At 41.5% G+C, this 12,488-nt stretch overlaps 1 protein-coding gene across 1 annotated transcript in view; it reads right to left on the bottom strand.

Moving 5' to 3' along the window:
• Positions 1-12,488, bottom strand: part of acsl3a (acyl-CoA synthetase long chain family member 3a) — a 30,659-nt gene that overhangs the window by 9,899 nt on the left and 8,272 nt on the right. Inside the window, exons 3-9 of the mRNA XM_054795287.1 lie at positions 11,013-11,190; positions 5,527-5,636; positions 5,236-5,374; positions 4,226-4,376; positions 3,848-3,971; positions 2,633-2,704; positions 141-280 (exon numbers count right to left, since the gene is read on the bottom strand). Coding sequence (XP_054651262.1) covers positions 141-280; positions 2,633-2,704; positions 3,848-3,971; positions 4,226-4,376; positions 5,236-5,374; positions 5,527-5,636; positions 11,013-11,190 — 914 coding nt within the window. The remainder of the gene's footprint in view (positions 1-140; positions 281-2,632; positions 2,705-3,847; positions 3,972-4,225; positions 4,377-5,235; positions 5,375-5,526; positions 5,637-11,012; positions 11,191-12,488) is intronic.

The following is a 12,488-nucleotide window of genomic DNA, read 5'->3' as shown; positions in this document are numbered from 1 at the left end:
TTCTCCAAATGTGCTGTGGGCCAATTAAAAAAAAAAAATGAACTGCTGGCCACAAGTGGTCCCCGGGCTGCACTTTGGACACCCCTACAGTATATTAGCGTATTAGACTCAGCAGTGCTGCTGGAGCAGCTGGTGCGTACCTGTCACAGATAGGTGTGCTGTGACCTTTGCTGAGCTGCTCCAGTTTGTAGTTGTAGGCCAGGGTGAAGAGCGTCTGCTGGAAACAGTTCATCTCCTCCAGCTTGGCCATCACGCTCTTATAAATGCGATCCATGATCTCCTGAGGTGATGGGGTGTGGAGATGGAGTTGAGACACATCCCACAGAGACGTCATTGTGAGGTAATGTGAAACAAGAGTAAGCACATGCAGTAGAAAGCTAACAAAGACAACTAACGGGTGCGAGGTGTGCATATTGCGTGCAAAGCAACGACAGTGGGAGAGGAAGTCTGTGCAAGATTCAACAAGTCATGTGACAAGAAGTCATATGAGAGCAAGCAAGCTTGTATGAGTGTTTGTGAGGTTGCGTGTGTGCATGAGTGCATTTCGTGGGGATGACCACATGGGGCTTTCTCACGTTCTGTTCACAGCTGTGAATGGTTCCAGACACTGAGGCCCTCTGACCTTTGCTCTGCCACCACTGGGAGATAGGGAGGAAGGGGGTGCGGGGTGGGGGGTGTTGCTGAGATGGAGGGAGTCCAGTGGGGAAAAGCATTTTGCCTGGAACTTGCATGTGTGTACACCCAGCGCAGGGATCAGCTTATATGAATGTACTGTACGTAAACGGTTAGCTCCACAGGTAGTTTAAAGTCACTGATTTAAGATTTACATTACCGTCATCCCTCATTTATCGCAGTTAGTTGGTTTCAGACCCGACCGCGAATTTCCATGGAGTAGGACTCCTTATTTATGAATTACAAATGGAATATGGTCATAGTTAGAGCATAGAAAACCTATTTATGAGCTTCTAAATTTGTTTTTTAACATTATTAGAGCCCTCTAGACATAAAATAACACCTTCGCACTCGTATTACCCAATAAAGTAGACATAACATAACATAGATTCACACGTGTTCTATGATATTGTTTCTTTTTTTACTTCCTGAACTTCTTGCGTGGCTAATGGAACATTACTGACACCTAGTGACCAGTGTAGAAAACTACATATCAACATGTCTTTAAATGCGTTTTCTTAAAGTCTTATATGTATACTTTAGTTTGTCATTTTTATGATTGAAAATGTTCAAGTTTGGCCAAAAATATGTACAATTTGCTTTTTATTTTATGACAAACATTATGTCAAATAATATGACCACAAGACAGCGGTGATTTATTAACTTATTCAATACCAGACATATTTATACATTTTGTTTTTTTTAACTCGAACGCTCTTTCCCACAGGCGTATTTATAGCTTAGATGTTTTACATTTTTCGCGCGAGAGGCAAAAAGAGGTGATGACACAAGTGCACACTAAAAGAGCCCACTGTTACATCAGTTTTGAGCCATAAAAACGGCCACAAGGTGGCAGACGTGCATTTGATAAGAGCTCGACAGGGATCGTGTGAATGGAAGAATCACACATGACAGAAAGGAGGAAGTGAGAGAGCGTGGAGGAGTGCAGCGTATCGAAAGTTACTACGGACATTTTATCGCACACACGCGCGTGTGACACACAGTTTAGTTTAGTCAATAGTTCATGGTGTTGCATTTGTAAATAAATTGTTATTTTATGCAAAACAACACTTTTTGTGTTGTGCAGTTGTTTAGATATTTGAGCTGTCACTAAAGCAAATCATTTGTGCCGAAGTGAAAGTTATGCTTGAAATTGATCTTTTCACAAAATTATATTTTTCTCCTTTTTTTGTTGGGAACTGATTTTTTCCTGAAACGTACTTTTGTTCTACTGCTGATTAATAAAGAACGCAAAAAGGTAGAAACAAACTTTGTTTTCTGAAAGACGAGAGTCTAATCTTTTGGTAGGATCCACGTTTATACTGTACAGCCTTAAAACACGGTATTCTGTGTGCCTTGAAAAACCAGTCCAAATCGTCTAATAGCCGGTGCTGAAGGGGTTGAAGTTTGAAAAATGGCTGGGATTGAATGAGTTGATATATTTTGAAAAACCGTGATAGTCAAGCCACGAAATTCGAAGCGCGATGTGGCGAGGGACAACTGTATTGTATATTTCACGAAAATATGTGGCAGTTTGTGTAAAATGAAAGTATTACTGTGACACATCATCAATGAACACCAGTGAGCGTGTTCCATTGACAATCAAACGCCTGCGCCGTTAGACGACCTCCAATACGTTTGACACATGATGTGGTGTGCTTTGGACGCAAGGCTGCTTTCTTTCCTCCCCCCATATTTCTCCTCCCATCGTATTGACACAATTTGGTTTTATCGGTCCAAAATAATGTTTCCAGAAAATGGAGGGTTTGGAAGTTTTCAGGCAAAACCTCATCGGTTTTCCTGTTCATGAATGTCGTTAGCGGTTTTGCCTTCTGTTCTACACCAGGGGTGAAACAGTGTACGCTTTACCGTGATACAAGTCCAGTATCGTTTTAATTTATGATCGTATGGTAGTGGTATCAAAAGTTGGTACAAACAGAAGTCGGATGCAAGTGCTTACAGGGACAGCTGCCATCAGAGTGGGCCGCAGGACACTGGTGTCGCCTTTGCTGCCTTTCTTGATCTTGGTTGACTATGGTGGGAAGGGGAAAAAACACGTTCATTTAATTGATGGATTTCATGAATGGTTCTCATAATGCTAGAGTACACCATAATTACCAAATAAAGACGTTTTCTCGAATGAGTATTCATTATAAAACAACTTTACACACTATTGTAGAGAATCTGAATTGAATATTTTGATGTAAGGCAGTAAGATAACATTATATAGAAACGAGTGAATACTTCAATTAAGCAAAGTGTATCCCTAATACACACACTCCAATAACAACATTTTAAAAAACACAAACATACTGCGCAAAAAACCATGGCAACTGGTATCCCTTTGGGGATGAGAAATGAAATAAATACGTGCACAGGTTTGTCACACTGCTGTTTCTTATTTTATGCCAGACAAATGCACAGCACACCTCTTATTCATTTCATTAAGCTGACATGTTTGGTAGGTCCTCCAAATAGTCATTTTTCATGGTGAATTATATGCTTCCAACTTTGTGCGAATTTTGGTATTTACCCGTGAAGGCACGGTTGGATGAGATTGGTGTGGAAGAACTTAACGAGCCTGATCTCAGTGTGTGACTGACAGGTGCGATTTGTTGCCCAGGTGTGTCCTATACATTGCTTCGATCAATAAATCACACTGAACGTCTACAGTCAGTTTCACATTGAGTGGGTTAAGTTTTGTCTGTGCAGACTGCATTTAGAGGTGGAAACAGCACGAAAACCAGATGTCTACGGCTGAAGAACAAACTACTGTGAAGAGAAGATTATTGAGAAGATAGAAAAGCACTCAGAACCATTGCCCAAACATTGCTCATAGCCAGTCCAACCATTAGTAACAATGTGAAACAGGTAGACCAAGGGAAACTTCCAGTGGTAGGATAGTGGTAGGCATCACTATCGACTGTTCACAGAAGGCTTCACAACAAATGTACAATGGATGCACCAGAAGATGCTAACCTCTCATTAGCAAGGCTGGAATTTGCCTAAAAGTCATAGATGAGCCTTAAAAATTCATCAAAGTTTTATCTCAGGGCTGGCTGACGTCGACACAAGTAAGACAACTACTTGTGTCGACGTCAGCCAGCCCGTCCAAGGGGCGTCAACATAAACGTGCTAAACCTTATGTCTAAAGATAAACGCTCAAAAGCAGTACCTGGTCAGTCAGGGTCTGAGGTGAAGAATAACCAATCTTACAACCGTGAGAAAGGCACACAAGCTCTGCACTCAACTCCAGTACGTGGGCCAGAGGTAGGTAGCCAATGTAGGTGTCTTCCTCGCTGTAAACATGCTGACAGTTAGCTCAAAGAATGCAGTTTCTTTTAACAAGATGTGAAAACATGCGAATGAAACACCAATGATCTGATTTATTTCATCAAGCTGTGATTCTTATTATTAATCATTTCTGATTTACAACAGAAGAATTCAAGGCATCAGGGGAAAAACAACTAACAAGAACAACATCAGACAAGTTTATTTGCTTCCAAATCAACCTTTACATACAGTAGGTATCTACCAGTAAATGGTTACGTACGTCAGGTTGGGTATCCGCTCAGCCAGTCCAGTGATGCCAGCAATGATGTTGCTATGGGAAATCATAGCACCTTTGGGTTTACCTGTGGATCCACTGGTGTACATGATGACCGCAATGTCTGAAGGCAGAGGCTCGTATTGCTCAGGCCTTCCTGTTTTACAACACAAACACACACGAGCACTTTTGATTCAGTCAGTGTGTTGGCTTGTACCATGACCAATACCAGTCCACCCCAAGCCCAACATCTATGAGGACTCCCTTTTAAGATGGGTAGCTGTGAAAAAAGGTCTGGGAATGTAATGCAGTGCTGCACGGGGGGTATCTGGAGTGTCACTGAGATTGGTTACGTCTTGATAGACTGCTTTTCCATTTGTATGACTAGCAGTCCACTCTGCACTTGGGTCGGGAACTGAGGGGTCCCAGCACCAAACACTCAAATTGCTCAGGGGTCTGACTCTTAAAGGGATAGTTCGGATTTTTGGACATGAAGTTGTACGATAAACCCATCAGCAGTGTAGGCCATCAGCAGTGACTTTACCCCCCCACTTGGTTCCCTAAGTCCAGTTGTGGTCGGAATTCGGTGAAGAAGAACGTAGTTCCGGGTAGTCGCAGGGGTTACACAAGTGAGGAGTTTGGCTTCTCAAAACAAATGCGTTCAAAAGAGTAATACATTTGCATCACAAAAATTGCCTCCAATCAGACCCCACAAATCCCTTGGCGTTCTATTTGTCTCCCGCTGTAGCCCTGCGCACTGTCGCCTGTCCATCCTTGTGTATGTGACCAAGACGCTCAGCGACTACCTGGAACTACGGTCCTCATCACCGAAATCCAACCAGAACTGGCAGGTAAGTTGCTGTTGGTGGACTACGCTGCTGATGGGGGTGTCAGACAACTTCATGTCAAAACATCCGAACTATCCCTTCAATAAGCCAGCAACAGTCGTTTACTGATAAAACAAAGAATATCAATTTCTTCATGATTAAGTTACCCAACCTAAACAAAATACTTACCGTCATCTCGTCGAACTCCAAGCTTTCGCACAGCATCCATGTTGTGGATGCTAATGCCACTGGGATAGCCGAGCCACGCGGTCGGTGTGTTGTCCACTACTATGATGCACCGCAGCTTTGGAACTTTAGCTAGAATAGCCTAGCACAGACAAGCATGCATATTAGATCACGATGGAGAGCTGTCTTCACTACGACACGATGAAAGGCTAGGAAGGATACAAGGCATGATAGAGCATCCCACCACCACGTGCTGCCCGAATGACTTACTGTATGTTGCCATTGTGTTCTAACCTTGAGTGTTGTCTCCAGGAGCTCTCTGCTGGTGATGATGTGGGTCACTTCTGTCTCGTTCATAGCGTGAGCAATAGCTTGACCCCCCAGTGTTGCGTAAAAAGTAGCCACTGCACCAAACAACAAACTGATTAATCCATTTCATGTAAGTATGGTATGCTTTTTATGTTTGGGGACATGCTTGACAACAACAAACATCACATTTGTACAATTCAACATGTCTGAGAAGGAGCTGGAAGAAGCTGAGCTTATTGAATCATACCCCTTTCTCCATATCCATGACCGGTAATTCATTCACACCGTATCTTTTACATTGCGTTACGATGTAACAGATGCCAGGTAGTGTAGCTGTGTGATATTCGGTTCAGTAAACTTCACCCGACGCCTTCAAAGCCACGTTGGTTAGTAGGTCGAAAGCCTGGCCTTTTTTCTTTAGCCTACTGGCTAGTGTGCTTCACTTTCAGTAAGCACTGTTATGTGGTCATGAGGCTAAAGCAGGTGCTGATGCAACTCCTCACTAATGGATTAGACTTGAGAGCAATTTTAGTGCCATAAAAACGGCCACTAGGTGGCAGAAGACCATTTGCTTAGAGCTCGGCAGGGCTCATGAGATGAAGGAGAAACACATGACAGGAAGAGGAAGCCCTTGCATAAAAGGCAGCTGTTACATTGCGTACCACACAAAAAAATATATGCATAAAAAATAAATGCATCTTTTCACAAAAAGCTTGTTTTCTCCCTTTTCTAGTCGGCAACTGATATTTTTCTGAGACTTACCTACGTTCTACTGCTAAAGAACTAAAGAACAGAAAAAGGTAGAAAAGACAGGAGTCTAATCTTTCTTTTGGTAGGTTCCATGTCGATATAGCCAGAGAACACAATGTTCTGTGTGCCTTGAAGGATCAGTCAAAATTGTCTAAAATGGCCGCTATTGGAAGGGTTTGTCTTTTGAAAAATGTCTGGGACTGAATGAGTTCATAATGAATAGAAAATAGAGTGAAAACATTACAATAATAGACATGAAAAGCAAGGACAGAATAAATAAATAATGAAGTGTCGGTGAAGCACACAATGTTTAAGTCATTTATGTATTTAAATTAAGCAATGGCTTATTGGTAAAGAACAATTAATGACTTGTATTCCTTATTACAGTATTATTACATTTGGCATAATCCATGTTAAAGCTGTTAGCTGATTGTTGATAACTTCAGCTGCATCAGGTCTTCGCGTGTTGTGTTCTTTATTTTCCTTGTAGTCATCTTCTTCGATATACGTCCTTGATAATTCTTTGATGTTTTTGACAACACATATTTTGGCTTCCTCCAATTCTCCGTTGAACTTGATGTTGCTGTTGGTGCTCCAGGTGCCTTACATTTTCTCCTGCTTCCTTAAGTTGAGTACTTTCTTGCTGTTTTGTCTCATCGATTGCAGACGTTTGTTCCTTTCAGCTTGCTTCACTGCCACACTGTTTTTTTTTTTGTTGGTGAACTTTATGATGACAGGTGTGGTGTCGTTATCCCTGCCAGACATTGTGGCAACATGTATCGATGTTGACATCTACGTCCACCCCCCCTTTGATTGCAGAAAGTCGGCCAGCTGTTGCTCTGTTGGTGAAACATCATTTTGCTCTCCTTCTCTTGCTGCCAGCTGCCCTCACGTAAAGCTTTCTTGTAATGTGAAGTCCCGTATAATTGGTTATCATTTCCTATACAATAGATATCACACAATTGACCATCCTCTCCTTTCTCTTGTACGCTCTTTTTTGGCTTTTTAAGCAAAGTGAATGGTTAGAAGAGCAACAACAAAATAAATACTGCCTAACAGTCTATATTTCAAAATGTGCTGCAGGCGAGTAAATATGCACATGTACACACACATACCGATGAGAGCAGTTGTTCATCGGGAAGGCGTAGAGACAGAGGGGGAGAACAGCGTAACACCCATGTGTCCTAAGGCTGACACCGACGCGGGGACACAGGACAGGGCTTGGTGACATCACAGTCTTGCGTCATGGAGTGACAATAACATTTCCGGCTCTGCGACAGAGTGTATGAGGCCGTGACACCTCCAGCCATGAGATCTAAACACAAAGCTTGGCAGTTGCTCTTTCTCCATGTCTGTCCGTCAAACCAGTCATTTGCACCATCACGATGTGATATTGTGCCAAAACATCACGATGTGATATTGTGCCAAAACATCACGATGTGATATTGTGCCAAAACATCACGATGTGATATTGTGCCAAAACATCACGATGTGATATTGTGCCAAAACATCACGATGTGATATTGTGCCAAAACATCACGATGTGATATTGTGCCAAAACATCACGATGTGATATTGTGCCAATACATCACGATGTGATATTGTGCCAAAACATCACGATGTGATATTGTGCCAATACATCACGATGTGATATTGTGCCAATACATCACGATGTGATATTGTGCCAATACATCACGATGTGATATTGTGCCAATATTACCACCTTTGTGCTATCAATTGCATCAGACTGGTCTGTAGGTTTGTTGATGGATTAACAAAATAACGCACACTACGGAACACATTTCTACTCGGAGTGCCTGCCACCTGACCTGCCAATTCCGATTTTGACCGATACTGATTTTTTAAATAACTGACCGCAGACACCTTCAACACAGGCCTGACTTTTCCCTCTGGATGAGCAAGGATGTTATATTTGCCTTTCTTGTGGTGGACCAAACATGTTTTTGTAGCCTGGCTTTGAGGGTAAGCTACGTATTTGTCTTTGTGTTTGCTAAACTTGGATGCAAGTTTTTGAATGACAGTTTGGACATTCTACATTTTTAAGAAGGATTTATTGCACGCATTTTTACACTTTTAATTTTAGATTTTGGGACTAAGTGATTTTAGGTAATACAGTATGTCAAAATGAAAAACTGACTCTACAGTCACACATGTCAGGCTGTCCTGGAAAAAACAACCCAACAGAGGCAAGATAACATTCATGTAATTCACAAACAATGAATAGTATGAGGACATTTTCATTTGGAGGAAGAAAAACCAACAGCCAGAGACCAATGCGCACTCAAACAAAAACACACACATGCGGACAATGTTTGAGTTCACTGGGGGGCTTTGGCTGACTCCTAGTTGCCTTTGTCAACATCAGATGCTCACGTAGACTCACTCACCCCGACTGTGATGCCATTAGGCTTCACTTGTTTGCCTCGCTTTCCTCCCCGCTGTCTCTTCCCCCATCGCCCTTTCCAGCCTTTAACTCCTTTGACCCCCCTGCGCCGCTTCGTTCTCTTTCCGCTGGGGTGGAAGTGTTTGTGTTTGCAAGCCATAAAGATGCTGGCTAAAGATGCTTTATTGGCTTGCGCTCGCAGCCTATTTCCAGCCTGACAGTTTAATGGAGCTTCAACTGAAGTGCTCAGAGAAAGTAAGGAGTTCTTCAAAGACCGTTAAAAAGAATTAGGGAAGCTAGAGTGCAGATGGTAAAACGAATAAATAAGAAGTGTTTGCTACAGACATACCAAAGGGTAAAGCAGTACTGAATCCTTAACCCGTACGAGTCCAGGGTAGTTTTTAGTGTTTTTATGCACTTTTGTGTTTCTCACCTTGTGTTTATTTTGCCTTTGTTTGTTTCCTTTTTCTCCACTAGCGCCTCACGTGTGTGATTGTGCAGTTTTTATTTTCTCAATTTGACATAGTGTATTAAAGTGGCGACAATTAATCGATGATTAATCACTTAACCAATTAATGGACAACTATTCTGGTCTCGCATTAACCGTTTTTTGATGTAAAAACGTAAATATCCTTTGATTTCAGCCGTTCAAATGTGAATATTTCTTAATTTCCTTCGTCATCCGTGAAAGCCGACCTATTGTCTTCGTGTTTTGGCCAAAGTATTTACAGTGATTGACATTTTTGCCTCTTTTCTGTTTTGATGCAGACCAAACCACGAAGTGTTTATGTTTGGTTCATATTGATTTGGTCCGTGTAGACTAGAGCCTAACCCACCACAGTCCTGGATTCATCAAAATAACAAGCTTCAGATCGATCAACTAAGACAATAATCGTTAGTTGCAGCCCTATGGTCTACTAAAGCATTCAAAAAAAACTAAAATCAGAGTAGATCAGAGAAAAAAAAAGATCAGAGAAAATTGTGTTTTTTCAAAAAACAATGAAGATAAATGTAGTCAAATAGCTATACTGTTATCTACCTTCAAAACTAGCTGAGGCCTCGGGCAGTTAAAATTGGCTAACTATATTACCATTGCCAAAAGCATGTTTTTGTCCACCCCAAGAAAGCGGATGGCATGAATATCAAATCCTTGATGTGCATCTTTGCGTCAGTTGGCCACTTGATGGCACTGTTGGCTCACCCTCGCAACCAAAGGACTGTTCATGCTTCAGTCGATTGATGAGCTTTTTTTTCCACCAATAGGAAGGTGGTGTTATGTTTCATTACGCATTTATTTTCGCTTTGAAAGCGCCCGTCTTCCTGCGCCGAGAGCGCTTGCAAATGAGAAATAACGTGATGACGAAAATCACATTGATCATTATTGCTCATATATCTGGTTTTACTTGACGAGTTTCACCTTTTAAAGACTTGTAGGCACTTTTTTGACGTGGCTGTAAGGGAGTGTCTGTGTAGCTGTGTCATGACTACCACCCCCCTATGATGCAATAGTGCAGTTGATTGGAGGTAGGAGCAGACGCTCCTCATGGTCTATTCTGTGTGACCGCTGTTTAAGTACAATGTCGAAAATAAAACAGCGGGTTTCCATCAATAAAGTGGAATTATTATGGGGAACAAGGGAAAATTGGTCACTTATGTAATAGTGAAAGAGAAGGAACAAATTGACCTCATTCTGTCATCCTAATGCGCACACTCACACGCACACACACACACACACACACACACAAATATTCAGTGGGAAATTGTATAAGAACAAAAGTTAGAGCTGTAGCAAACTATAGTGAGTTGTAACTGTACTACTACTTTAACTAGATATACAGTATATAAAGGTATGTATATAAATATACAGTATATATATACAGTATATATAAAATATGCACATAAATAAAAGGTTGTACATTTGAGAGCCCCCGAGGCACATAAATGAGTCTAGGACCTTTTAAGAATAAACTCCTCAACTCAACTTGCTATGCGGCTGAAATACATCAGAGCCAGTCTCTCTCATTCAAATCTCTTCACCACCATGGGAAAGGCCAAGAGCTGTCAAAGAGCGTCAGGGGCAAGACTGTAAGGCTGGAGCGCTGCACAAGGCTGGGATGACCGGCAGAGACCAGTTTCAAAATAGTATACAAGACCATCAACCGCCCTAGCCCTGGCATACAGCATGTTAGCAAAACACTATTTTTTTCTCTCCAGTTTGAAAACGACATGTAAAAATAGGTTAATGACTAAAGCCATTGTTATACAATAAAACATACTGAATAAAAAAATACTTGAATAATTGATAGGGTTGACTTACATGGGAAACCCTGCATGAAGCAGGCCATGGCCGCTAGGATCCATTCGGCCCTTGTCTCACAGAAGATACCGATGTTGTGCTTGGGTTTCTGCCCCAGTGACGCCAGACCAGAGCCGAGCTGGGATGCTGCTGAGAGGGTCTCCGCATAGGTGAGCCACTGGTACTCTCCTAGAATCACCTGCAAGAAAGAGTTTGAATGTGATGTGGTAAGATGGACACAGACAGGGACACGCAAGTCACTCATTTCCTCACTAACCCTAAACAGGAGTTACACGTCACATGATGTCTCTGGGACGCAGCAGCCACAGGAGCTCATTTTCATCCTGTAGCCGGAGCCTTTTTTTTATTGGGCCTCGACATACAGTATTCTGAAAATTAAATGACTTAATATTATGCAGTCATGGAAACAAGGATTAGACCGCCCTTGTTTCTTCACTTTCTTGTTGATTTTCATGCCTGACAACTCTAGGCATCTTCGTTTTGACAAATATAACAATGACTACAAAAATAGCTCATAAGAGTTACATTTTTTGGCGGTACAATGCTATAGCTATTCACGTAAACACTTCAATGATTTTAGTTCTTAACAAGAAAACCATGGAAGTTGCTAGATATCAGCACTTAAGCTGTTAAGAGCTATATTTGCTAACATCATATTTGTCCAAACAAATGTACCTTTAGTTGTACCAGGCTTTGAAATGGATCAATCAACTGAAGAAACAAGGGTGGTCTAATCGTTTTTTCCATGACTGTATATCATTAGATGTGCACTAATGACTATTTGCCTTGTTCACCTATAACACACACACACACAGTCAGTGTTTTCTTACATACACTGGATTGGTTTTTATCATCTTTAAATGTATCAAAGTAGGCCCCCCAATCCTTCAATTTTTACATTGGTGGAATAAGTTTGGACACCCCAGTTGTTGAGGTTATATTGGCCCCTAGTGGCTGCTCAGCGGTAGTTTTTTTTGTGCTTAAAGCACAAAGTGTATGCAGAGAGTAACTAAACATTTACCAATAGCTGGTGGGCAAATCCTGTAAATTGTCATAGAGCCACAAATGTTTCAAGAGCCAGATTGAAACAGATTAGAGTGGTCATGCTGCTGGAATTAGTGTTGCTGCCTCAAAACAACTGCACAATGCCTGTGTCAAATTATCACCATTTTGTGACTGGCAGGAACACAAGAAAATATTAAAATATTAATAGTAATAATATGATTATTTTTTGGTGGGGCCCAAAGTGGGATTTTTTTCATGGGCATCTTATTTTTTAAGTGCAGTGAAACCTCAGTTGTGAAATGTTTGACAAACTTTTTGGCCGGTATTTTGCCTTGGTTGTTGTACACTATTGCATGTAACAAACAGTTGTGTACCCCTTTGGTTCGTTGAATCTTGTGGAATTAAAAGATGTGGACAGACTCCTCCTAGCACTGCTGTTTATTCAGCCATCTTGGCTCACACAAACACCAA

This window comes from Dunckerocampus dactyliophorus, chromosome 12 (assembly GCF_027744805.1).
Source record: "Dunckerocampus dactyliophorus isolate RoL2022-P2 chromosome 12, RoL_Ddac_1.1, whole genome shotgun sequence".
Classification (NCBI taxonomy): Eukaryota; Metazoa; Chordata; class Actinopteri; order Syngnathiformes; family Syngnathidae; genus Dunckerocampus; species Dunckerocampus dactyliophorus.
Note: the sequence above shows the minus strand (reverse complement) of the source record. Positions and strands in the feature narration are given on the sequence as shown.